General features: G+C 39.8%; 2 protein-coding genes across 16 annotated transcripts in view; one reads left to right on the top strand and one right to left on the bottom strand.

The window, feature by feature from the left end:
- Nucleotides 1-27,104, top strand: part of CASK (calcium/calmodulin dependent serine protein kinase) — a 202,563-nt gene that overhangs the window by 86,505 nt on the left and 88,954 nt on the right. For all 14 annotated transcript variants that reach the window (XM_089511887.1, XM_089511885.1, XM_089511880.1 and 11 more), the window contains exons 6-9: nt 14,407-14,509; nt 16,729-16,904; nt 20,260-20,382; nt 25,240-25,323. In XM_089511887.1, the coding sequence (XP_089368013.1) occupies nt 14,407-14,509; nt 16,729-16,904; nt 20,260-20,382; nt 25,240-25,323 (486 nt within the window). The remainder of the gene's footprint in view (nt 1-14,406; nt 14,510-16,728; nt 16,905-20,259; nt 20,383-25,239; nt 25,324-27,104) is intronic.
- On the bottom strand, nt 3,000-8,988 carry GPR34 (G protein-coupled receptor 34). Of its 2 annotated transcripts, XM_089508086.1 has the most exons (4): nt 8,962-8,988; nt 7,232-7,297; nt 6,290-6,339; nt 3,000-4,542 (listed from the first exon to the last, which is right to left on the bottom strand). In XM_089508086.1, the coding sequence occupies exon 4, from the start codon at nt 4,437-4,439 to the stop codon at nt 3,312-3,314; it is 1,128 nt and encodes a 375-aa protein (XP_089364212.1). In that variant the 5' UTR covers nt 4,440-4,542; nt 6,290-6,339; nt 7,232-7,297; nt 8,962-8,988; the 3' UTR covers nt 3,000-3,311. The 2 variants fall into 2 exon arrangements, with proteins under 2 accessions (XP_089364212.1, XP_089364211.1); XM_089508085.1 differs by lacking the exon at nt 8,962-8,988 and having other exon boundaries at nt 7,232-7,439.

The raw sequence follows: 27,104 nt of genomic DNA, 5'->3' as shown, positions 1-27,104 counted from the left end.
CTAGTGGTCTTGCAATTAGATTATTATAAGCTCCTTCTGACAGGGCTTCCTCTCTCTCATTTCTGTCCGTTGATTTCTGTCCAGCATTCAGCTGCATGCATTATTACATCTGCTCGCCACTTTGACCATGTTTCTCCTCTATTATCATCCCTTCACTGGCTTCCCTTCCCCTTCCATATTCAGTATAAGCTCCTGTGGTTGACATTTAAAGCCCTGCATCGGCTGGCCCCTTCTTATTTATCTGAACTTCTTTCTCCTCACATTCCCTCTCATACCCTCCATTCGGGTAGTCAAGGTCTGCTGTCCCAGCCTAGGATTTCCACTGCACCGTCCCAGATTTGTCCCTTCTCACTTGCTGCCCCTCAGTCCTGGAACCTCCTTCCCCCACGAGCACAAGTCATCACTTCTTTAACCACTTTCAAAACTAAGTTGAAGACTATATTGTTCAGGAAAGTGTTCCCAGGCATTGTGTGATTCTTTATCCGATTGTTATCAGACATCTGATATTTGATTTGATTTTGATCTTTTTAATTTGTTGTCTACTTTTTTTTCTAATTCTATCTTGTATTATTATCTATTGTTTTATATGTATTTTGTAGAATGTATGCCATTAGCAGGTTTCATTTTTATCAGTTTTATTGTTTTTATGTACAGCGCTGTGTAAATCTACAGTGCTATATAAATAAAGTATAATAATAACTGTGCCTTACATGCAGAATTCTTCCACATCTACCAAATCATACTTTAGGCAGCTCAAAAAAGATGTGAGTACTATCTTGTACTGCTGATAGAAAATATTGCAGGATCTAGAATAATGCTGATGTGAAAAGTCATGTGCTTATAATGTGCTTCAGATGAGGTCAACGGATTATAAACAGTTCTGTTATAATGATAACTTGACTCTAAAATATCTCAAAGGGATTTTAACTACTTAAAGTGATGTGGATTGATGCAACCCACACATTTAATTTTTTTCTTGTTTTCTTTTTAGTACTATTTTGAAAAGCATTTATGTTTCAGAGATCTGTTTGAAGAGATCTAAGCTATGAATAGCTAATAAAAGACAAATAGTTACTGAGTAGAGGATGTATACATATATTTTTTTTTTACAAAACATTTCTACTTCCGTACTTTCGCTGCTTTCAACAGCAGTGCTGTTATGCCTGTACCTTTGATAATTGTACAGGAAAGCATTTCAGCACCTGCAGTTTTTAAAAAATGGCATGATAAACTGCTTATCCCTTTCCCATTTTTATTTTTTTTACACTGCTAAGAAAGCAAAGGTGTCCTGGGTACTTGGTCACTCTGCTGCAATTTATAATTATCAAAGCTTTCCGGTCATTTTTAGTTCAGTGTAATAGATGAGTAGTAATCAGATGAATCTGATGTAGTCTAGTCACTATTTTGAGCATGTTTTTGGCTTTTCATAGCCCTTTAGTCATGAGCAGTACAGTGACAAGCATCTTTATTTGAAGTAAGTCATGTTGATTCAGTGGGTCTTAATTTCTCTGATGGTAGACTTGATCACTTCTCTTTATGTTTGAATTCTACCATTTTAGTGCAAACAATTCAGTCTTGCAAGTCACCCCTGTTTTTTAAGGGCTGCCCTTTTAAAAGAAATGTTCAACTGGCCACTCTAGCCTATGCTCCAGAATTTTTTAAAAAAGGGATCAGGAATTCTCTTCTTGTAAAGAAACCTAGCAGGTCGAAAGTATGTAAACATGGAAGTAGATAAATAGGTACCACTTCAGTGGGAAGATAACAGCATTCTGGGCAGTTGTGATGGCCACATGATCACAGAGTTGACTTTGACAACCCTGGCTCTTTGACTTAAAAACAGAGATGAGCACTGGCCACTACAGTTGGACACAACTTGACAAACTTGTCAAAGGGAAAACCTTTACCTTTAAAGAAATAAGTTTCTTTAATAATCCACATTGTTTCTAGAATTCAGTAAGCTTTCTTCTGGATTTTTAACCAATAGGTTGTTCTACTAACTTAAAACAGTATAAAACCATTTTGAAAACAAAACGAGGAATAAAAAAATAACTGTTGTATATTTTTGTGTTAATTTTAATACTGTTTTATCCAGATGCTTTTAATTGTTTTTAAATTTTTATTGTAGTCAAAATATTTTTATCATGTTAGCCACCTTGGGTCCCTTTCTGGGAGAAAGATAGCGTATAGAGATTAAATAAATAAATAAATACATGTACAGTATTTATGATCAATTATCAAGTGTCTGTTTAAATAAATTCATCTTTATCTGGCAGCAGGAGAGTAGAGTGGGGGCCAGTAAAGCCTCCTGTGTAAGAGAATTCCACTGGCTGGGAGCAACTACTGAGAAGGCTCTCTTCTGGACCAGTGAATAGATGGGCTGAGAGAAAGCCCTTCTCCAAGGATCCAAAAATTCAAGAAGAGTCCTTCCTATAGAGAGATGCAGTCTTTCATATAGTCTGGACCCAATCCTTATAAGGCTTTATAACTGACAGCAAGCAGTTTGAATTGTTTTCAGAAATCCCTTGTTGAAAACCCTTGTCTTGGGAAACTGTTTACTTCAGTGGGTCCAAAATTCTGCAGCCAGAGTACTGATGGGGCTGGTTATGGGGAACATATAAATCCCTTCTTGAAACAACTTTGTTGGATACTGGTAGGCATGAAGTTGTTTCAACAAGGGATTTTATATATTCCCCATAACCAGCCCCAACAGCACTCTGGCCGCAGAATTTTAGACCCACTGAAGTAAACAGTTTCCTAAGACGACCCCACAAAGAATGCATCAAGGTAATCTAAATGGGATGTATTCCAAGATATAGCCAAAATAATCATTTTAAGAGATTGAAAATGTTAAGTGTATTCTTTGTATATTTGTTATTTATTATAACTCTCCTATCAGTCTCACCAATAGAAATAAAACAGTTAAGAATCCATTGACACAATTAACTTTTAATTTAAATGCATACTATAAAGTTCAATTACCCAGATGTGTTATTCAGAAAAAATGGCTAGCAAAAATAATTACATACATGTTGCATAGTTACATACTGTTGTTATGGTTGCTATTGATATGGCTACAATTCCCCTTTTTAAAATATCTTCCAAATGTGTTATATGAATGCAGTAGTAGAGTTAAGAGTGCAGATTCCTCTTGACCTGGAGCAGATTCCTCTTGACCTTCATTAGACATTTAATATATGTTGAGATGACCTTTTAAACTATAACTTACCACCCATTTATCTGGGAGTAAGCCCCATGAAACCTTATGGGAACTGCACCTGAGTGGACATTTATAGCATTGTACTGTTAATTTGTTATCTCACATTTTTAAGAAAACATATTCTAGAATGATAGTTTGGGTTTTGCAGATTATCATGAGGAGAATGTCTTTGTTTTGTTTCTGAAGTACTCTCACTGATGTTAGGCTCCATACTAAATCGTTTGCAAATCAGTCGCAGTACAGTTTTACGGATGCTTCTGGACATTAAAAAATACATAACTGGATCTAAACAACTGTTGAAGGCTGAAAAGAGTAGCATAACTTCATTGCATTTGTGAATGATTTGCTTCCAGTAACAGGAGGTATCTTGTAGTTGGGTAGTGATGTAAATAAATCGGAATAGATGGTAAGGTACAAAACATAATGTGAAAATGATAAGTATTATAAAAGAGTTCCTTGCAATAGCAATATACTTTCCAGTACTGGGGAACCTTGTTCTCTTCTTAGACATTTTGAGAAGATTGGTTGCAATTTTATTATATGACAGAATCAATAGAATGAAGACAATCCAAAATATTATAACAAGAATATAATTCAAACCTGCTTCCATTTTTGCATTCTGTTTTCCTCTGTAATGAAAACACTTTGTAGGGTTTTTTTCATCCTTCCTGGTAGACTGAATCACCATAACTGTAAATCCTGTAATTGCTACAGTCCATAGTGTACAACAAATATATATGCTTTGTTTTGTTGTTAGAACTTTAGCACGCTGTACAGTTCTATTAATTTTTATATAACGGTCCAGACTAATCAGTCCCAGTAGTACTATGCTGATGTACATGTTCATATAGAATAGGTTTCCTATAATCTTGCAGAAGGTCAGCCCTAATAGCCATGTGTTTTGAGTAGCATGATAGAGTATTCGGAACGGCAGGCAGAAAATCAGTAGGAGATCTGCAATAGCAACATTAAGTAAATAAATCTGAATAGAGTTCTTGCTGTGAGTAGACAGAAAAACGTACAAGGCAGTAACATTGGCAACCAGTCCAATGACAAAAATTATTGAATATGAAAATATCAACACCAAAGAGAGTGATTTCTCTGCTGTTGTAAGACAGTCTGTAACATTTTGTATTTCTGTGAACATATTTCCAGTCTGATTCTGGCTGTCTTTGAAGTCTCTTTCCACAAGAGAAAAATTCAGAAATTTGGAAGCATCCATCTTACTCAGGTTTTTCCTGTGCGTTTAATATGAAAGTCAATTTTTTTTTAGCCGTTCACTTCAGTGTTCATCTTTACATGTTCATTTATAGTCTGTGGTTTTCCTGAAATAAAATATTAGAGTAATGAGTAAAGTTTGCACATGTAAAATATTTCTTTGCAGTCACTTGTGGGGAGTGTTTGAATTAATTTGTCTAATGAACTCTAAAACTCTTCTCTCATAACGCTTGCTTAAAGTCCAAAACACACTGCAGAAAAAATCCAATTTGAGACCACTTTAACTGCCATGGCACAGTGCTAGGGAATCTTGGGAATTGTAGTTTATTCTGGCACCAGAGTTCTCTGACAGAGAAGTCTGAATGTCTCACAAAACTACAGTTCCCTGAATTCCCTAGCATTGAGCCAGGGCAGTTAAAGCTATGTCAAACTGAATTATTTCTGCAGTGTGTTTTGGGCCAAAGTAACACATAAAATAATCAAAATCGAATGTTGCCAAGATGCGAAAGTGCCCTCTTTTGGTTTTGGCTTTCTAAACTCACATGTTTCATAAGAGAGATTTCTCTTTAATGCAAATGCGTTATCTAATTTCTGTAGTGACTAGAAATCATCCCTGTCTTTTTGTATTGGACACAGTAATTTACTTGATAATCCTGGGGATGCTTTGATCTGGATTTCCTGCATGGCAGGGGGTTGGACTGGATGGCCCTTGCGGTCTCTTCCAACTCTATGATTCTATGATTCTATGAGTCTATCCTAACAAACTCTTATAGACTTTTTCTGATTTCTATACCCAGCTTGTGGATTGGGGGGGAGGGACATTCTCTATCAGGACAGATTTCCAATTTTTTAAAAAAAACTTTAAAAACTTTACAAATAGAGAAATGATTAGTTATGATTCAGTTGCAGGCAAGCAAAACATGAACCTCTGAAAGGTTTTTTAAACATACAATATTATTTATGTATTCATGTGATTTATGCATATATAGTAAACTGCATGCTGTTTCTATTGGGTAGGAAGTAGTTTCTGTTGAACATAATGCTTTTTACTCCTGAGTAAATATACATGAGATCATACCTAAATCTGCACTTCTATGTATGCTATGGGCATGAAATCATATAAACCTGCATAGAATTAGGCTATAAACGTATTTAGAGAGAGAATGAATTACATGTTGAGTAACATATTTTAAAAGTCTAATGTTTCATCCGTGAACACCCACCAGGAGATAAGTCTTGGTGATGTTTAGATATTTATAGTATTATAGTTTATTGGATTATAGCCATCTAGGCAGCAGAGCTCAGCTTTTGTCATTTTATATGTATAAAATGCACAGGGAGAGTAGGAAAATGGTCACAAATGAATTAATGAAAATATTGTTCCAGGTATATGCTAATGCTCTAATTAATTTTCTTGTAAATATTGAGCGTAAGGTACAGTCTAACACTTCTCTGCTGTTTAAAACAGGAAACAAATGTGACAGGCAAGCTCGTACTATGTAAAAAATGCTTGTAACCTATCAAGAAATGTGGCACTAAAATGTAAACTATGGCCTGTTACAGACTGCCAAAATAAAGCTGCTTCAGGTCTCTTTGGAGGTATGCTGTTTAAATGATGCATGCATCCTAAGAATCCGGAAGCTGCACCAAAGCTGCACTCCGGTGCTTAGGAATGGAGTGTGGCTTTGGCGCAACCTCTGGACTTTTAAGACCCATGCATCATTTAAATAACATACCTCCAAAGAGATCCGAAGCAGCTTTATTTTGGCAGTCTGTAACAGGCCTATGTTTCTAATTCAGCATGTTAGCATAATTGAATTAAAATTTATTTGTATATAAAAGGGGAATACTCACTTTTATGTTAGTGACGAAATATGTTCTTGAACCTTTCCTCACTCCTTGTGCTGAAAGAAGGAAGAGAAATGTGTGTCTAATTATGTACTTTGTTTTGTGCTGAACATAACAAATTCAGCTGTATCAGCAAGCCTGAAGATCTCATGTTTTCCTGTGGAAAGAGGTTGTGTATGAGCCTGTCTTAGTCATTAAATATGTGCATGAAGTTGTGTAGTATGTGCATACAGAGAGAGAGTGAAGTACAGTGTAAAGTAATGCTTGTAAATTCCCAACAATGTTCAAAACAAAGAGTAAAGAAATATCCTAATAACAAACCTGGAAAATACCCAAAAAACAAAAATGTTTTAAAACATTTCTGAGCATTCAAACACAACTACTAAAGAATTGCTATAGGTTGGAAGGAATCTGTTAGAATGAATGCCTTTTGCACTAGAAGAGACTCCTGAATTGTCTGCTGATCTTCTTTTATCATCAGGCCTATAGTTGGGGAAATGGGTATAGTTGTGGAGGCCCAGGCACTCCACTTCTTCCCCTGGCCTCCTCCTCTACTACAAAGTAACCTGACCATCCTAGTACAGAGTAATGGGGCTGGGCCTGCCTGTGTGTATATTTATTTCTTGCTGGAAGATGTGAAGCCTACTTAATATGTATTTACAAATATTGTATGTCACCTACTTTTTATTTCATTCTGATTATATACCCAACTTAAAATTTGTGGCAGTGAGTTTGTAAATAATATAAGGCAAACAACTGGTGTAGATTTTAGGTCCTAGCTATAAAGTAATTCTGTTATCTTTTCTGTGATTTTATGATGCTCATGAGGCAAAAGTTAATGAGAGTTAAGACAAAAGAGGAGAAATTACTATTGAGTATATTTGCTCATTCCCATGGCTTGTTTGGGTTTTTTTCCCTTATGAAAGAGTTGTCACTGATTATTCTTACTTGAATTTGGGATTATTCTTGAATCTCCCATTTCAGCTGGCCACATAAATGTTTTCTTCTTCTTCACTAAATATAAAGAATGAATCAGTTACAGCATATCCATCCTCATAGTGTGTTTGTTAGTTTTGGGGTGTTCTTATCTGTAATGTCCAGTTTATGTTCATTTAGTCCTTACACAAAGACTGTCCAGTATAAACATCCCAGTCTCCAGTTGTTGTTTAAGATGTACTTGATTTTATCACTAGATAAAGAGAATGTTGCTGATGATTATTAGATTGGGTGTTAGTTTAATATTGGGTGCATCTATATTATAGAAATAATGCAATTTGACATGACATTAAGTGTTGTAGCTCCATCCTATGGAATCCTGGGATTTGTAGTTTTACAAGGTCTTTTGCCTTCTTTACCAAATGGTGATAGTTCCTCACAAAACTATAAACCTCAGGATTCTGTAGGATGAAGCCATGGCTGTTAAAGTGGTATCAAACTAGTTTATTTCTACAGTGTAGATACACCCATTGACAGAGGTAATGGTGAACCAAAGGAGCACTGTGATTTCTGGCAGTTTGTTTAGTGCAGAACAGCTAGCAGTTAATAGTGGATCAGAAAATTAGAATTTGCTGCAAACTTGTAATATAACAAATAAAACATCAAATATGTTACTAAGAACCAGTATGTGTTTCTCAAAAACATGTCATGACAAACTAATCTTCTCTCATTTTTGACAGTCACGAGTTTGATAGATCAAGGGAGTGGTGTGGATGTTGGCTATCTTTATTTCATTGGGGTTTTGATAAGATCCTCAATGGTATTCTTGCAGATAAGCTAGTTAAAATGTTGGTTAGATGTTACTACTTTTAGGTGGATTTATAACTGATTGTCTAACTGAACCCAAAGAATGCTTACCAGTAGTGGAGTCACGGGGGGGGGGGGGGGGTCTGCGGACCACACTGGGTCACAGCACAGAGGATGTATGACACCCAGTCGGTCCCTCCTTCCACTGCAGGGATGTGTGGACCCTGCCACTTCTCTTCTGCTGTGGCTCTTGAGGAATTCCTCCTCCCTGGCACTCTGGGCCCAGCGACAGGGAAGGAGGGGTGAGTATGAGCACACATGCATGCCCCCTTCCCCCTTTCCCTGTTGCTTTGGCTGGTTTGCTTCATCCAACTAAAGCACCAGGGAAAGAGCATATGCATATGCCTGTCATCCCTGCATTCCCTGATGATTTGACTGTTTTGCTTGAACCAACCAAGGCACCAGGGAAAGAGGAGCGCACATGCACATGCATGTCCTTCCCCTCCTTCACAGTTGAGTCACTTGCCCGGCCATTCCCCTCCCCAGGCTTGGCACCTCTCACAGCACCACTAGGCACTGGGTGACACCAGTATTAGGGACACCACTGCTTACCAGTGGCTCCTCTTTATCCTGGAGAGACAATTAGATATCACCGGGCTCTCACTTGGGCCTGGTATTGTTCATCTTCTTTATATATGACTTGAATAATGGAATAGAGGGCATGCTTTTCAAATTTACAGATGACACGAAAGGATTAGAATTCAAAATGATTACGACAGATTGGAGAACTTGGTCAGAACTAACAAAATGGATTTTAATTACAATAGATGAAAGGTGTATTTAGAGAGGAAGAATGGAGTGCACAGATACAGGCTGGATGACACTTGACATGCCAATAGTACATGTCAAAAGGATCTGGGATCCTAGTAGATCACCTCCCTTCATCCTCCATCTTGAGGGAGAGAGAGGCAGGCTAGCTCCACCAGGCCTGCCTGGAAGAAGACAAGCCCTCCCTTCATCCTCCATCTTGAGGGAGAGAGAGGCAGGCTAGCTCCACCAGGCCTGCCTGGAAGAAGACAAGCCCTCCCTTCATCCTCCATCTTGAGGGAGAGAGAGGCAGGCTAGCTCCACCAGGCCTGCCTGGAAGAAGAAAAGCCCTCCCTTCAGCCACCATCTTGAGGGAGAGAGATTGTATTGTATTGCATTTTTGTACTGTACACCGCTATGATCATTGCGGAATAGCAGTCTATAAATAAAATTTATTATTATTATTATTATTATTATTATTATTATTAGCTAAACGGATGGCCCTTGTGGTCTCTTCCAACTCTATGATTCTATGAGTCAACAGTGGGGTGGTCAAAACAGTCAACACAATTGTGGGCTGCCTCAACAGGAATATAGTGTCAAGATGGAGGGAAGTACTGTTATCATTCTACTCTTTTTTGGCCAGACTTTCATCTAAAATTGTGTGTCCTGTTCGGAACACCACAATTCAAGAAGGAACATCCAGAGAAGGGTAGTCAAGATGCTAAAAGGTATAGAAATGAAGCCTGATAAGGAACAATTTAGGGATCTGGTTATGTTTAGCTTGGAGAAGATAAGATTGAGAGGTGAAATGAGAGCCATCCTTAAATATGTGAAAGGATGTCATGTAGAAGATGGAGTTCTCTGCTCCTCCAGAAACTAGAAAACAAATAAGCAGATTCAAATTACAGTGCGCCTGCTTTGAAGAAACCTCAGTGAGTCCAGAAGACGTAATTACTTCTAATGGAGCTTGAGCATACACATTTTTTTCTTTATGCGGGGGGGGGGGGTCTGGAACAGATCCCCCATGTAAAGAAAGGGCACACTGTACAAGAAAAGATATTTCTTCTAAATATGAGAAAGAACGTCTTTACTACAAGAGCTATCTGACAGTGAAAAGAGTCTCTGGTCCATAACATACTGCAGAAATAATCCAGTTGAGTACACTTTTAACTGTCTTGGCTCAATGCTAGGGAATTCTGAGAACAGTAGTTTTGTGAGATATTTAGCCTTCTCTGTCAGAGAGCTCTGATGCCACAATAAACTACAGTTCCCAGGATTCCCTAGCACTGAGCCAGGGCTGTTAAAGCCATGTCAAACTGGATTATTTCTGCAGTGTGTTTTGACCTCTTTCTTTGAAGGTTTGTAAACAGGTTGGGTGGCCATCTCTCAGGAGTGCTTTACTTGTTTATTCCTTCATGGCAGGTAGTTCCACTAGATGACCCTTGCAGTCCCTCTGTTATTCCATTACTCTATCACTCTATGTTAGACTTCTGTTTTTTTTCAGGAGCTACTTACTGTATAATAGATTAAACACACTATAGTCCTTTTGCAGAAGTTATGCAAACTTTCTAGCTGAAAAGACATGAGTCTCCAGTTTAATCAATTCTGGTTTTGTATTAGTTGCTTTTGATCTCTTGACGGTTTGCTTAGTTGGCCTGGTGATAAATAGCTCTCAGGGTTTCCACTTCTTTTGGTTTCCTCTTCTTCATTGTAACTCACCTTCAGCCCCATGTTCAGAAAAAGGTGAGATATAAATTAACTAAGTAAACAAACGAATGAATGAATGAATGAATTTTCTCCAGGAATAATTACATCTGTTTATTTTATCACTACGGCTGTAAAAAAGGAGTTTTAAGGGGAATTTTTTTTTTCAGATACATAACACCATGCTGTGTTAAGACTATCGATCTCAATAAACTTCATCTGGTGCGCTTTTTGTTGCTTTCTGAGCTAACCTCAAACAAACTGTTTGTTCTTTGTGATCATTCCTCCAAGGGTGTATCATTCATTTCTTTAAACATTGGCATCTCTAAAAGAATGCTATCCAAAACTTTTTATATATTAAAACAATATATATTCCAAGAGCAACTCTGCAACTGGAATACCATTGCCTAGCCACCAGTCTTATCTGTTATTTTGTTTTAATTTATTTTATTTTAGTGTATCTATTCACCAAAACAATGTCATTTCGAACAGGAGTGTTTACTCTGTTAAAAATACAAACTGTTTCCAATGAGCAACACTGCTGTGGGAAATCTGCATCATATTTGATTGGGGAAAGGTGGCAGGGAATGGAATTACCAGCAATTTGATGTTGTCTTTCAGGTTTTTGTTAAGCAGCATCAGCATTTTAACAAGTCAAAAAGGAACAAGTAAGCTAGATGAAGGCCAGAAGCAAGTGCTGTAGTGCAGGGTGCATTTTTATTTTAGTTTTTGTAACCTTTAAATATGACATTCTACCTAGATGTGCTTTTTACTGGACAATTGACATAGAAATTAGGCCTATAGCATAGACCTGTTGATTATTGTCACTTGCATGATAGTAAACAAATTTCAGCTATTTAGCACTCAGTCTTCATTCTGTAAGCAAAAAGAAAGAAATTCAGAGATTTTCCAGAAAATCTTATTGCTTATTATCAAATTTATTATCAAACTGAGGAAGGTTGTAATAGAGAGCACCAGTCTTCATCAGGAAGCCTCTCTTGTGGAAATACAAGTTAGACTATAAAACAGAGCAAGGATTACTCCCTAACTGTAAAAAGGTGTGTCTGTGTGTGTGTAACTGTCAGCATACTAAAGAGAAAAGCCATGAGCCCACAAAATGTTACAAATAGGTGTCAGTAAAAAAGGGCTAGTCAGCTACTAGATTCTTTAACGTCGATATACTTTATTCTTAGCTTTTTAAAAACTATATCTAATTTTTACTGTGATACTGAGAAAGCTCTATTGAAGACCCACACAGGAGATTACATTTGCAATTACTGTACCAACTGGACTATAAATTTATGCCCAAAAATTGACCCTAAAATCCTGACTCAACCTATATGGGTCAATACAATAATACTGCTTAGAAAGATCCTGAAAGAAGCTCTGCCCCTGATGCCCCACGCTCCCTGCCTCGGCAATGATCTCTGAAAGAGCCCCCGATGCAGGGTACATGTGTGAGAGAAATGATTAACCTTCTCAATTCAATGTTACAACCTCGTCTCCTCATCCTCAACTAGATCTCTCCTGCCCACCAAACATCCATTTCCCTTCTCAATCCCATGTTAAATCATTCTCTCCCCATCCTCTTCCTCCTTCTCTGGCTTTCTCCTGCCCAACAAACACCCCATTTCCCTCCATTTTCTTTCCTCCTTAATCCGATGTTAAAACCTACTCTTCCATCTTCCTCTCAAACCACCAAACCCCACTTCCCTCCAGTCGCTTCCCTTTTCAATCCAGTGTTAAGACTTCTCCTCCAGCACCAGGGAAGTGGTGTTAGGTGGTGAGGAGAGGTCCAGAGAAAAGAAGAAGGGAGAGAAGTGGTGTTTTCTCCTTTAGATCCATTTGTTACATCTCCCTGAGTTTTACCCTTGACTTATTCACAGGTCATATCATAATCTATGATGATTGCCCCAAGCCCTGCCCTCAACTTATACATGAGGTCAACTTGCACACAAGTATATATGGTATATGGTGCTTGGTAAGGTAAAAAAGACCACCTGCCATCTTGGCTGGCCATCCAGGGACGTGAGGCAACTTTGAAGTTGCTACAATCCATAATCAATGCCTCCCTCAGGGAAGGTTGTTTTCCATCGAGTCTGAAATTAGTAGTGGTGAAACCCATTCTAAAGAAACATTCCCTTGATCCCTTGGACAAAAACAATTATTGGCCAGTATCTCTTCTTCCCTTTTTGGGTAAGGTGATCGAGAGGGCAGTTGCAAACCAGCTCCAAGCAGTCTTGGATGACACTGATTATCTTGATCCATTTCAAACTGGCTTCAGGTTGGGATACGGAGTGGAGACTGCCCTCGTCGCCTTGGTCGATGATCTCCGTCTGTGCATTGACAGGGGAAGTGTGGCCCTGTTGGTGCTCTTGGACATCTCAGTGGCCTTCGATACCATAGACCATGGTATCCTTCTGGAACGCCTGAGAGAGTTGGGAATCGCTGGCTCTGCCTTGCAGTGGCTACGTTCCTACCTCTTGGGCAGATTCCAGATGGTGATGCTGAGGGACAGCTGCTCCTCTATGAGAGAGCTGACATCTGGTGTCCCTCGGGGCGCCATTCTGTCCCCCATGCTGTTTAACATTTACATGAAGCCGCTGGGTGAGATCATCCGGAGACATGGGGTGGGATGTTATCAGTACACTGATGACACCCAAATTTATTTCTCTATGTATCGGACTATTTCAGTGACCAAGGAGGTCATCTCTCCCCTGAATGACTGCCTGAAGTCGGTAATGGATTGGATGAGGGAAAATAGACTTAAGCTGAATCCAAATAAAATGGAGGTATTTGTGATAGGTAACCCCAATCCGGGTATGGAGATAAGTTCGCCAGTTCTAGATGGGGTCTCACGTCCCCTGAAAGGCTGCTTCCGCAGCTTGGAGATGCTCCTGGATTCGTTGCTTCAACTGTCTTCTCAGATTGATGCGACAGCCAGGAGTGCCTGTTATCAGCTTCGGCTGATACTCCAGTTGAGCCCCTACCTGGAGCAGCAGGACCTAGAAACGGCCGTACATGCTCTAGTAACCTCTCATCTTGATTTCTGCAACGCGCTCTACATGGGGCAACCTTTGTGCCACGTCCGGAAGCTCCAACTGATATAAAACATGGCAGCCAGACTGGTCGCCGGAAAATCCAAGTTCGACCATGTTACATCTATTTTAAAATCACTACATTCGCTGCCTATTAGCTTCCGGGCACAGTACAAGGTGTTGGTTATCACCTATAAAGCCCTACATGGCCTGGGTCCAGTCTACTTGAAGGAACGCCTCCTCCCATACAATCCTTCCCATACACTCCGATCCTCCGGGAAAAACCTTCTACAATCTAGAAAGACCAGACTGGCGGTGACCTCCTGGAGCTCCTTCTCTGTCACTGCTCCAAAATGACCTGCCGGAAGAGATTCGCCAATTATCCTCGCTCAAGGCTTTTAAAAAGGCAACAAAAACCTTTCTCTTTCAGCAGGCCTTCCCCAATTGATAATGTCCTAAACCAATTGAATCCCCCTCTTTTTATTATTTTTCTTATTTGTGGTTTGTTTTTTAATTTTGATGTATTGTTATGTACTTTTTAACCATCTTTTAGTGTTTAATTTTATAATTGGGAGGGAGGTTTGGGTCAGGGTCTTGTGGGTCTTGTTGTTTTTATTGTTGTATATTGTATTAACTTTGCTGTTACCCTCCTCAATCCTCAAAGTGGAAGAGGTGGGATATAAATAAATATTTATTATTATTATTATTATTATTATTATTATTATTATTATGACAACAAGAAAGGCAATACTGCTTCAACATTTCATAGTGTCTTGTTTATACACTTTGTGATTTTTAATTAACTATCAGGTACTTTTGTCTTTTCAGCCCCACTGTGTGTTACTTGCCTCAAAAGAAAACTCAGCACCTGTGAAACTCGGTGGTTTTGGTGTTGCTATTCAATTAGGGGAATCAGGACTCGTTGCTGGAGGTAAGAAATAGCTGTATTTCATTTCCCTATTCAGGTTAAACTCATTTTCTTGAGTTAGATGAGCCTATTAAGGATAAATTGAGAATGGTAAAAGCTTGACTGCAGAAAACCAAGAACAGTCTAATTGCATTTATTTATTTACTCAAGCATAGCTTCAGTGGCCACTAAAAGGTAGTGGCATTTAGAGCAAAAAATAAAAAACATTCAGAAACTAAGTATTTAGTTTTCCTGCAGTGTTAAACATAAAAAATAATCGGAAACTAAAACAATTTATTATTTTGTATTGCAACATTATATTACATTAATCATGACAATATATATCATAGGCGCGTTACAGACCATCCCTTTGGGGCGGCCTGTAGGCACACCTTTCCCCGCCGGATCGGGGCCTCAGTGGCCAGAGCGGCAGCCGCTGAAGCCCCGATCTGCCGCTTTCCGGGCTGTGGGGAAGCGGCAAAAGGCCCCTTCCCCGCAGCCTGGAAAGGGGTGTCCTTGGGGCTTCAAGCCCCAAGGACACCCCGCGGCGGCGGGGAGAAGGAGAAAGGGGCCGTTTGGCCCCTTTCTCCTTTGGTCCGCTGGGCGCAGCCGTCTGAAGGCTGCACCCAGCGGACCAAACCAGGAAGGAGCTCTGAAACGGAGCTCCTTCTGGGGTCACGGAAAGGGCGCCCTAGGCGCCCTGCCGCGACCCCAATACGTCACAACCGCGCCGCCTTGTTTGGAGGCGGCGCAGTCATCATGTATTGATGGCGGCGGCCGTGTGGAACGGCCGCCACCATTTTGTGAGTGCGCAGCGTGCACTAGGGTTAGGGCGGTGCAGAAGCACCGCCCCGTCTTAACCCTAGTACGCGCTCCGCGCGTACTTTTTAGCCCGTATGTAACGGGCCTTAGTCTGTATATAAAAGCCAATTTCCTGATTTGAGGTCTTTGCCACAGTGCAATGTTCTAACAATACTTTAAAACAGCTTGTAGAACTGGTGTTTTGAGGGAAGTGAAAAAACAAGGGTTTAAAGATAGAATGGTTCTTCCTTGTTCAGAATGGGTGAGCTTTGGTTGATAGAAAATGTAATAACCAGAATTTTGACTGCTGCTTTTCATCACATCTCTCTAATTTTGAATGATCTTAAGTTCTATCTTTTAATTTCCAAGCTCAGATCAAAGCAGTAATCTTTTTCCTTTTTAAAGACTTAAGAAACTTGTGACCTAAATATATGAGGGAGGATCTCTTCCCATAGTAGCCTATGATGCTTAAGATTATTGTCTGATGCCCTGCAACAGCTTCCACCTCTGTCAGAGTGGAGATCTGTTTTAAGAAGAGAGAGGGTAGCAGTAGTGCCCTAGTTGTAGAATATCCTTCCTATGGAGCCTCCTGCTATCAGCTTTGGTAGTTTTAGATGCAGAGCAAAAACCTTTTATTCAACCAGGCATATTGAAACACTGCAAACATAAGATAAAAAAGACAAGTATTACTCTGCCAAAATCAGCTCACTGAGGCTTCACTTGATTCTTTCAGAATCAAGGCAGTTCCTAGGATGAGAGGGTTTCTTCTTTTCCCATTACTCCAATGGAAGTTCCATGAGTTCTGTGGAAAACCCACACAAGGGCTCAAGCTGACAGAAGGCTTGGAGTGGACTCTGGCTGCTCCAGCCACAGCCGAGCCTCGATCAGCACAGGTCCGCAGCAACCAGACACTGTGGTCTACAGTAGACTGCTGGCAAGGATCGATTTTTTTCTGCTCCTTTTGCTCCTGGGTTTGTTCTGTCTTAGGCAGCCTCAGTGCAGCTTCTGGCCAATCCGGGGGCGTGTGTCATCTGCACGCCCTGCCCCTAGAACCTGTCTGTTTTTGCCTGTCTATTTTGGGCCACATGAACCTCCATCCTCAGGTTAGGCACATATAGCAAGAGGCATTATATCAGCCTAGGGCTATATTACTTGATCAGACTGTGCAGAATGTCAAAACATGTGATAAAATGTTATGAACTGGAATAAAGAAAATGTTCAACTTAGTTTTGCATCATATATGCTATGAGATTAAATTGCATATTGCCTTGACAAAGATTCAGTTACCCAAATGGAAAGAGCTAGCAGATTCTCATTTTTGGGGTGCCTTAGTCCTCAACCGTCTATTCAAAAGCACAATTAGGCTTTTTATGCCAAACAGGTAAAGCTGTGGAGTTCCATCCTTGAAATAGATGAAAAAATGTTTTTGTATTTTCCTTTAGGGCGGGTAGGAACACCTCATTTTATGGCCCCAGAAGTAGTAAAACGAGAGCCTTATGGAAAGCCTGTGGACGTATGGGGCTGTGGAGTAATCCTTTTTATTCTGCTTAGTGGTTGTTTGCCTTTTTATGGAACAAAGGAAAGATTGTTTGAAGGCATAATCAAAGGAAAATACAAGGTAAGTGGTTGCTTTGCTCCAGAAATAAATGCTGGAAACTTTTGTAATAAAAATGCTTAGGACTAAAAGTCCTTTGAATTTTTAATTTTTAAAGATTTTGGAATATTTGCACATAGACAATAAGATATGTTGGAACTGAGACCCCAAGGCTGAACATGAAATTTATATTTATATTTTGTATATACCTTATATGCATTTTATAAATAATATATTTAAAAATTTTGTGCATCAAACAAAGTTTGTGTATACTGAACCATCAGAAAGCAAAGATGTCACTATTTCAGCCACCCTTTGGACAATTTGGATTTGGAATTCTGGATAAGGGATACTCAAATCTGTATACGTCGTAGGGGGAAATTGGAACTTTTTATTTGGAACTGATCTTTTCATATAAAAGCCTTTTCATTTCAAACACCCAAGGCTTTCAACCAGTGAAGATGCCAGTCTGATTTTCTGAGTTATATTTGCTTTACTGTTCCCAGCTTTTGAGTTACAAGTTTGTATACAGTTAATTGGTAAAGTTAGTTTGAGTTCAATCAGCCATAATTGACAAAGCTTTCTCAGAAGTACCATTCCTCAGCTCTGAGCTTAGATAGGTGATTAGTACTCTTCATGCTTACTAAATAGAGAGAGTTCTCACTATGAATAGATTAGTGATTAGTCTCTACACCTCCATCATTCTTAATCATCCTTTTGTGACTACATTTGCACTTTAGATTTTAGGTGTAGACTTCAAACAATCAAGGCTTTCAATAGAAGCTTTCAAAGGAATTTACCAGGAGCCCAGTAGTTAAAATGCCTTTACTGCAGCCACCCACTCACAAACCACAAGTTTGTGAGTTTAGTCCCAGCCAGGGGCACAGGCTCGGCTCAACCTTGCATCCTTCTGAGACTGCTAAATGAGTACCCAGCCTGTTGGGGGCAATTAGCTTAAAGTTATAAACCACTTAGAGACTGCTTAGGCAGTATGAAGGAATACATAAATGAAGTTGCTATTGCTGCCAGCCAACCATTGGGGGTGGAAGCCTTTTAAATCCATATTAATATATTCTGGCTTTGTACAAGGTTAAGCCAGTCTCCTAAAGAAGGTTGTTTTGTGTCATGTATTGTAAAGGCAGCTATTTTTAGCTTTTTACTATTTTATTCATTTGTCCATTTTGTAATTAAGATGATTTAATAGATAATGTGGTGTTAACCTTTTTTTAAAAAAATCAGTCACAGCCATAATAAAATATTGCAGAAATGTTCTGTAGAGAACCTATTCCTACCTTTGGAGAAGCACTGGCAAAATGCAGTGCACCCACGTCATACACAGGGCGTCTTTTATGCAGCTTTCAGATTATGCTGAAAGCCGCAGAACAGTTTATGCTGAAAGTCACGCCACATGCACAATCCCCATTATTTTCAGTGGGGCTCAAGCATATGCACTATTTGCTTTATGCAAAGGGTCTGGCACGGATCCCCACATAAAGCAAGGGCACACTGTAGAATGTTTGAAATAGCCAATAAGGATCCGGCTGGAGAAAGGTGGGAGCTGGCTGGAGGAGCAGATATACAGGTAAAAGGAACTGAGCTGACAAAAGTGTGTTAAGTCTGCTGAAGCAGGAAGGCATTTTTAAAACTACCAGGAGGTGTTGTTAGGAATAAAGTTTATCTGGATGGGACCCATACTCCCAGTTCAATGAAAAGAACATTTAAAGGACAACAGAAGTCCAATATCACATAATCCTATGTGATATTGTTAATCCGCCCCCATCAATCACTTACTGCTGTTTTCTTTAATATATTTTCAACAGAATTAACCCAATTTTAGTTAGTTTCAGTGACTTTTTCAGCAGTAATAAGTACATACAGTACATTTCTGTGGTTGGAATAAGCAAATGTGGCATTGTGCTCAGGAAGCTGATCCATTGAGTAATGAGATGCTATATTTAAGGAATGTGTAGATGAGTTCTTCAGTCACATATGTTGCAATAATTTCATTTTGTATTTAAAATAATACATGTGATTTTGGCCTGTCTGTTTGGGCCCAAAGTCATTTAAGTTGCTTTATGTATTTAAAGAACATTCAGAATCCTTTATATAGACAAGCAAGAAAACCACAGTACTAAGTGGCACAAAGCAAAACAAGCTTTTAAAGAAATATTAAGGAGCTACAAGGTTTGTTTTTTTAAAAAAAAGATAATTATTCTGTATAGTTTGGGGTTTATTTTTTTAAACAAACAACAGTGCAAGTTTCTCCTCACTGTTTAAGTGAAAAATCTCTCAAGTCCAAGTACAGTGGTCCCTTCTCTTACCGGACCCCCCCCCCCCCCCGGCGTATGCTCGAGCCCCTTTTAAACTAATGGGGCTCAGGCCTGCGACAGCGTGGCACACCAGACGTGTGTGCACCATTACTCTTTCCGGCACACTGTGTTGCTCCTTGAGGCACGGCTTTCAGCATATGCTGAAAGCTGAGTATGACATGGGCGCACTGTAGAACATACTTACTAAGAAAGGTTACTAAGGAGCAAACACTTTGGTTGTAAAGTGCCACTAGAAGCCAATCACAGGAAAGTTCTCAGTGAACCATATCACCACCATGTTTCCATGCCATGATCGGTAATTGCCAGCAACTGCTTATAATTTTTTGTGGGTGCAGAGAGCAGATAAAACATACATCCTATCCTCACACCAACAGAATCACCAGATTTATCATCAGCACAGTGTGCCTTCTCTATTTACCCAAATTACTGACTTAATTTTTTTTAATCAGATTACATGGCAAAGAAAAACTGAATTGTGGGGGGTCTGTATAAATATACAAACTGAGTTGATGTACATAATTTCTCTTTTCGAGTCTGCTTAAATGTTTGTGGAAATACAGTACATGTAGTGAAATCCTGGTTATTCTCTAAACATGGAATTCCAAATAAATGGAAACCTACAGATAGAGTTCTGCAAGAAGAGGAACACAACACTGGAGTGATTTTTTAGGAATCCTCTATTCTGATATCACTTCATCGTAGATCTCAAAAATCTGAAGTGATTTTCTTTTCCTTTTTTTAAAAAGGCACCTAAGGAACAGTTTCTTTGTAGGCATTTCCTGTAACATTTAGTTCAGGAATGGCAATCATGCAGCACACACCCCACACCCCTCTATTTGTTGAACTACATTTCCCAGCAAAAGGAACTGAATTCAGTGACTTATTTCTTCAACTGGTCCTGTCCAAGAAAACGTAGTAGTTGTAGGGTAATGTCTTTATTGAACATTAAGTATGTAGATCTATCTACAACAAAAGCTCCAAAAGCAGCATATAAAGATCCTTGCTGTGTATATAGGCTTCATTTACATTTACTTTTTTTTAAAACCTAGATGAATCCCAGGCAGTGGAGCCATATCTCTGAAAGTGCCAAAGATCTGGTACGGCGCATGCTCATGCTGGACCCAGCTGAAAGAATAACTGTTTATGAGGCACTCAACCATCCTTGGCTGAAGGTAACCAAAATAATGCAAATGACCAAAAGTCCTTCAAATCACTGTTCATAAGCTTGATCAGGGGTAGGCAACCTGCGGCCCGGCGAGGCCTCGGGACCGGCCCCAGCCCAGTCCTGCCGCCGATTGCCGCCGGGGCCTTTGGGGGACAATTGTCTATAGAAGCCTCGGAAACATGCATTTATATTAACATTTTTTTAAAAATCAGCAAATTTTTTCGCGTGTCCTCCATTTTTTTTAAAAAAGTGTCTTCCATTTGAAAATTTTGTCCTACATTTGTCCTGGTTTATTTATATATTTAATTTTTTAAAAAATTAGTTAATTATTTATTTTTTGGCTTCAGCCCCCCAGTTGTCTGAGGGACAGCAACCCGGCCCCCGGCTCAAAAAGGTTGCCTACCCCTGAGCTTGATCAAGCTAGTCACTAACCTTTGTTTCAATTTCTTGTCCATAGATCAGCTGGTAACATATGAAATACTTTGTTGCATTTAGCTTGGCCCTTGGTTTTATTTTGGTTTTTTACATTCATCTTGGTCCTCTTTTTTTTTCTCATGCATTTTCATTGTGCATTTTTTCTGCATAAAAATCGAGATTACTTTTTCTGTTTGCCAGATATTGATCAATGTAAACTGTCATGATTTGGTAACTGAAATTTGACATCTGTTTACAGCTCATCTTTATGTTCATTCTTTAGTGTTTTGTCTTCTTTATTTATTTGAGTTAACCATTCAAAATGTATTTGATTATACTATTCAAAATAGGAACTATAATAAATAGCAAAAAATAAAATATTAAAATATGACAAAGAACAGCATACTAAAATAGTACCAGAGCCATGGGATGTTTTTTGGGGGGCGGGGGTGGGGTGGGGGGGTTGCATAGGCACTAGAATTAATAATCTTTTATGCTGGTTATGTTTCCTTGCACAACTTTATTTGTTATTAATGCAATGGCCATTGGCTTGATGTAAATAAAATTTGATTTGACTTGGCATAGTAACAGACAATTCAAACAGTTCACACACATACATAAATTTTTTAAAAATCAAAATCTTAACAGATACAGTAAAACAAAAAGAAAAATTATTATTATTGTTATTATTATTATTATTTATTTCTAACCCGCTTTTCCAATAGATCAAAGCGGGTGACAAGCAGAGTGCAATATACAATTGCAACAACAACAGCATCAATAAAAAACAGTTAAAAACAGAATTTAAAACAATTATACACAACGTTAAAATACAGGATAAAAACGTACAAACTAGCTGATTCAGCTTACATATGCAGTGTGTTGGGGGGAGTACAGGTAATTACACTGTCTGGGAGAAAGCTTGTTTGAAAAGGAAGGTTTTTAACCCCTTCCTAAATTGGTCAAGGAAGGTAGCTGAGCGGAGCTCGCCGGGAAGAGAGTTCCAGAGCTGTGGGGCCGAGATGGAATAGGCCCTCTGAGCTGTTACAGTATATTTTGTGTCTAGAACTCTCAACAGTTGCTTCCCGGCTGACCTGAGAGCGCGGGGCGGATTGTATGGGGAGAGGCGGTCCTCCAAGTACCCTGGGCCCAAGCCATTTAGGGCTTTATAGGTAATAACCAACACCTTGTATTGCACCTGGAAGCGAATAGGCAGCCAGTGTAGATCTTTCAAAACAGGTGTTATATGGCTGGTCCTGGAAGATCCAGTGACCAGTCTAGCTGCCATGTTCTGAACCAATTGAAGCTTCCGAGTTTGGTACAAGGGTTGCCCCATGTAGAGCGCATTACAGAAATCCAACCGAGAGGTCACCAGAGCATGTACCACTGTTTCAAGGTCCCCCCAGCCCAAGTAGGGTCGCAGCTGGCATATCAACCGAAGCTGATAACAGGTGCTCCTGTCCGTCGCATCCACCTGAGGTGTAAGGTGGAGCGACGAGTCTAGAAGCACCCCCAGACTGCGAACAGAGTCCTTCAAGGGGAGCGTGACCCCATTCAGGACAGGTGGACAAATATCCATCCCCAGACCCGGGGAACCTATCACAAGGACTTCCGTTTTCTCTGGATTCAAACTGAGTCTGTTTTCCCTCATCCAGCCCATTACCGACTCCAGACAGGCATTTAGAGGAGAGATGCCATCCTTGGTCACTGCTTCAGTCGGAGACACAGAGAAACATAATTGGGTGTCATCAGCGTACTGATAACACCGCGCCCCGTGTCTCCGGATGATCTCGCCCAGCGGTTTCATGTAAATGTTGAATAGCATGGGGGACAGAATGGCTCCTTGAGGGACACCAGATGTAAGCGCCCTCTTATCGGAGCACACGTCCCCCAGCTGCACCATCTGGAACCTGCCCAAGAGGTAGGAACAGAATCACTGGAGCGCAGTGCCCCCGATACCCAACTCTCCCAGGCTTTCCAGAAGGATACCATGGTCAATGGTATCGAAAGCCGCTGAGATGTCCAAGAGCACTAACAGGAGTTAACACTAAAACTGTAACTCCAGTTGCCAGCTAAAAGAGATCAGTATTCCCAATATTCTATTATCTCTGAAAGTTATCCCTAGAACCCAGGACCTTAACCAGAGGCACCTAGTAGTGGTTTCTGGCTGAGTAATCTATTGGTTTCCAGTGTTTTATCAGAAATCTGCAAAATTATATTTGTTCAGTTTATCTGTAATTTCCACAACTTTGTTCTTAGCCTTCTGGCAACAAGTAAAAAAGCATTTTATTTCAAAAGGGCCTCAATGCTGTTGAGTCATGTTTTTGTGGTGTGTCTAGAAACATTTGTTCTGTTACTTTAGTGGAACTCAAAAATTTTACCCTTGGGATCCCCCCTCCATTACAGTGGTGCCCCGGGTTACGAAATTAATTCGTTCCGGGGCGCCGTTCGTAACCCGAAAAGCCTTCGTAAGCCGGATCGCCATAGGCGCTAATGGGGAAAAGCCGCGTTTCGTGCGAAAAAGCCGGAAAAAGCACCAAAAAATTTTTTCGTAACCCGAATAAACATTCGTAACCCGGAACAATTATTTCCTATGGGATTTTTTCGTATCCCGGAAATTTCGTAACCTGGGTATTTCGTATCCCGGGGTACCACTGTATATCTATATGCAGATATTGCCCCCACACTTGATGTAGTATATGAATGAAAAGATTTTATTTATTTAGTGTGCGTATTTTTATTTGCATGTTCATATATATTCATATTTTAACATCCTATAAGGAAATAGCATTCAAATTAGAACAGTTTTAGGAGTGGAGGAGCACTCAGGGCTTCCAAGTCTTGCAACAACCCCCCCCCCCCTTGAGTAACTCTCATGTCCCCCTTGGGGGTCTTGCCCCACAGTTTGAGAACCACTGTGCTATTACTTCTGTTTTCTATTTTGTCTGGCTTTTGCTACCTCATAGTGAGCTCCCTTAAGATACTTTAGTACAAGATAAAACTATCTCAATAGTTGGTAGCCATCTTTTGTTCACTTTTAAGTTTTTCATCTTTCCTGTTGAAGTTGTCCAGGTGTTTGTGGATTTCAATGGCTTCCCTGTGTATTCTGACCTGATAGTTGTTGGCAAGGTCCAGAATTTCAGTGTTTTCAAACAACATTTTATGCCCAAGATGGTTTATAATGTGTTCTGCTGATGATGATTTTTCTGGCTAACTCAGTCTGTAGTGTGTCTCATGATCCTTGATTCATGTTTGAACACTGTGTTTGGTGGTACCTATGTAGACTTGTACACAGCTGCATGGTATGTGGTAAACTCCTGCGGCTGTGAGAGTCTCTCTTGTCCTTCACTGAGTGCAGCATTTGCTGCATTTTCTTTGTTGGTTTGTAAACCATTTGGAGGTTATGTTCCCGCACCAGTTTCCCTATTCTATCTGTGACTCTTTTGATGTATGGTAAAAATGCCTTCCCTTTGGGTGGTTGCTTGTCTTCACTCTGGTTTTTTCTGGGTCTGACAGCCCTTCTGATGTTTGAGCTGGAATAACCATTCACCTGTGGAACCCAGTCTAGGTGCTAGATGCCAACAACTATCAGGTCAGAATGCACAAGGAAGCCATTGAAGTCATAGAATCATAGAATTTTAAAGTTGGAAGAGACCACAAGGGCCATCCAGTCTAACCCCCTGCCATTTAGGAACTTTCAATCAAAGCATCCCCGACAGATGGCCATCCAGCCTCTGTTTAAAGACCTCCAGAGAAGGAGACTCCACCACACTTCGAGGGAGTGTGTTCCACTGTCGAACAGCCCTGACTGTCAGGAAATTCCACAGACACCTGGACAACTTCAACAGAAAAGAAGAAACCCTTAAAGTGAACAAAATTTGTCCACCAGTCCTGAAAAACAGCAAAATTAGGACTCACCAAATGCAAATGAAAAACCACCCAGGGTCAGGGGGTTTCCGAGCAGACAATGATCACTAATTAAACAGACACTAATCCTATTTGCATATCCTTCTACCCTGAGGCCTTGCCATCAACAACAGAACAATACACAGATTAACATGGAAATCATTCCCCCCTACCCAGGGCCACACACAGAGTGTGTGTGTGTGTGTGTGCGTGTGTGTGTGTGTGTGTATACACATACCCAACTCGCTTCCATGCCAGCATTCTCTGAAAATGCCAGCCACAGATGCAGGCAAAACGTCAGGAATAAACTCTTCTAGAACATGGTCACATAGCCCCAAAAAAAACCCACAAAATAACTATGGATGCCTGCCATGAAAGCCTTCAACTTCACATTAAACAATAAATGTTTCCTGAAACCTGCTGTTTGCCAGATTCAGTGATGTAATTATTTTTAGGGGTTTTAGTCTGACTATGTGCATTTGTTATCTCATACTGAGCACAATTACCTGATCCTGATTAATAAGTCCCATTATTTTATCTATAGGAACGTGATCGCTATGCATACAAGATTCACCTTCCAGAAACTGTTGAACAGCTGAGGAAATTCAATGCAAGAAGAAAATTGAAGGTAAATCTGGCCAGTTTCTGGCCAGCTGTTTACATGTAAATATTTAAAAATAACATTCAGGATAGTTCTCTAGTTATTTGTTTATATAACTCAGAAAAATTATTTGTTGAAAAAGTTTTAGTCAGAAAATGAGCAACAGGGAATGCAACAGTAAAGTAATATAAATGCACAACTCTAGCAATAGATCAGTATTTCAGAAATTTACTTACTATTTTATCTATTTGAAATATTTATGTAGTGCTTTTTTAAAAAAGTTGGCAAAGCAGTTTGCAAAGTTAAAAGTTGACTTACAAGCATATTTCAGTAAAAAAAATACTCTCAAAAGGGACAGGTTTTCACATGTAGCTCTTTCAGTGTCAAATAAAGGAACGGACTCCATCATCTTACAAGTGGCTGTCTTCACAGGTTCTGGCTGCCTTAGCAATCTCTCCTTGGAAGCACCAATTTCCTGTCCAGCTCCCACAAAGGGACCAGATCTAGTAATGACCAGGGCAGGATTGCCAGTTTCTCACAGTTCTTCCTACATATAGCTATCTGGGCTGCAATTAGAATCTTCACGAGAGGAGGCTTGATTAAATTGCCCTCCCTCACTGATGTCAGTGTGATGATTCTGGCTGCAGAATCCACTCATCCCCAGAAACACACACACACCAGATCTAATCTGGAACAGTATTTAGGCGAACAGAGCAAGGCTGCCTTTGCCATTCAGGTAATGAAGGCAGTTAGAAATTTAAAACAAAGCCAGGGTTCAGTGTGGTATAGTGGCTTCATTGTTGAATTATGACTCTGGAGACGAAGTTCAAATCCCTATTCAAGGCATGGAAATCCACTGGGTGACTTTGGGCAAGTCACACTCTTTCAGTCTCAGAGGAAGGGAATAGCAAGCACCTCTTGCCAAGAAAACCCCATGATAGGTTTGCCTTAGGGTCACCGTAAGAAACAACTTGAAGGCACGCAGCAACAACAAGTTGTACTGAGGAAAACATTATTCTCTCATGGAAGTTCTCAGAGTATCATAGTGAAGCTTCATTGATACATTACCCTCCCTTTATGAGTGCCACTAAAGAGGCATCTCCTATGTTGACACTACCCGTGAAAACAAAATATAAAGCTTTGTTGATTTGTTGTCATGTAAAACACAAGCAGTATCTATATGCCAGCACCAATGGAATGATCTCAGAGACATGGGAGTCCAACTACATTTGATAGTTCTGATGAGAAATCTGAACGCAGTACAAGAGGACACTATTAGAACAGAATATGGAGAAACAGAATGGTTCCCAGTTGGCAAGGGGGCTAGACAAAGCTGCATCTTATCACCCTACTTGTTTATCTTGTATTCAGAGAACATCATATGAAGAGCAGGTTTAGACTTAGAAGAAGAAGAAATGAAGATAGGAGAAAGGAAAATCAACACTCTAAATGTGGATGACACTATATTACTAGCAGAAAATATTATAGGCTTGAAACAATTACTAAGGAAGGTCAAGGAAGAAAATGCAAAGACAGACTTGCTGCAGAACCATTGATCAGAATTGAGATGGCAGCCAAGAGATAAGACTAGGAATGGGAAGGGCAATGATTAAAGATTTAGGCAAGATCTTTAAAAGCACCAAAGTTAGAATCATTCAAGCCATAGTATTCCCCATCACTATATACAGGTGTGAGAACTGAACAGAAAAAAGCAGCTATAAAGAAAAAGATGTGGTGCTGAAGAAGAGTGCTGAGGATACTGTGGACAGCCAAAAAGGCAGATGAGTTCTTGAACAGATCAAGTCTGA

This window comes from Sceloporus occidentalis, unplaced genomic scaffold (genome assembly GCF_023333645.1).
Source record: "Sceloporus occidentalis isolate IW3139 unplaced genomic scaffold, rSceOcc1.0.p SCAF_2, whole genome shotgun sequence".
NCBI lineage: Eukaryota > Metazoa > Chordata > Lepidosauria > Squamata > Phrynosomatidae > Sceloporus > Sceloporus occidentalis.
Note: the sequence above shows the minus strand (reverse complement) of the source record. Positions and strands in the feature narration are given on the sequence as shown.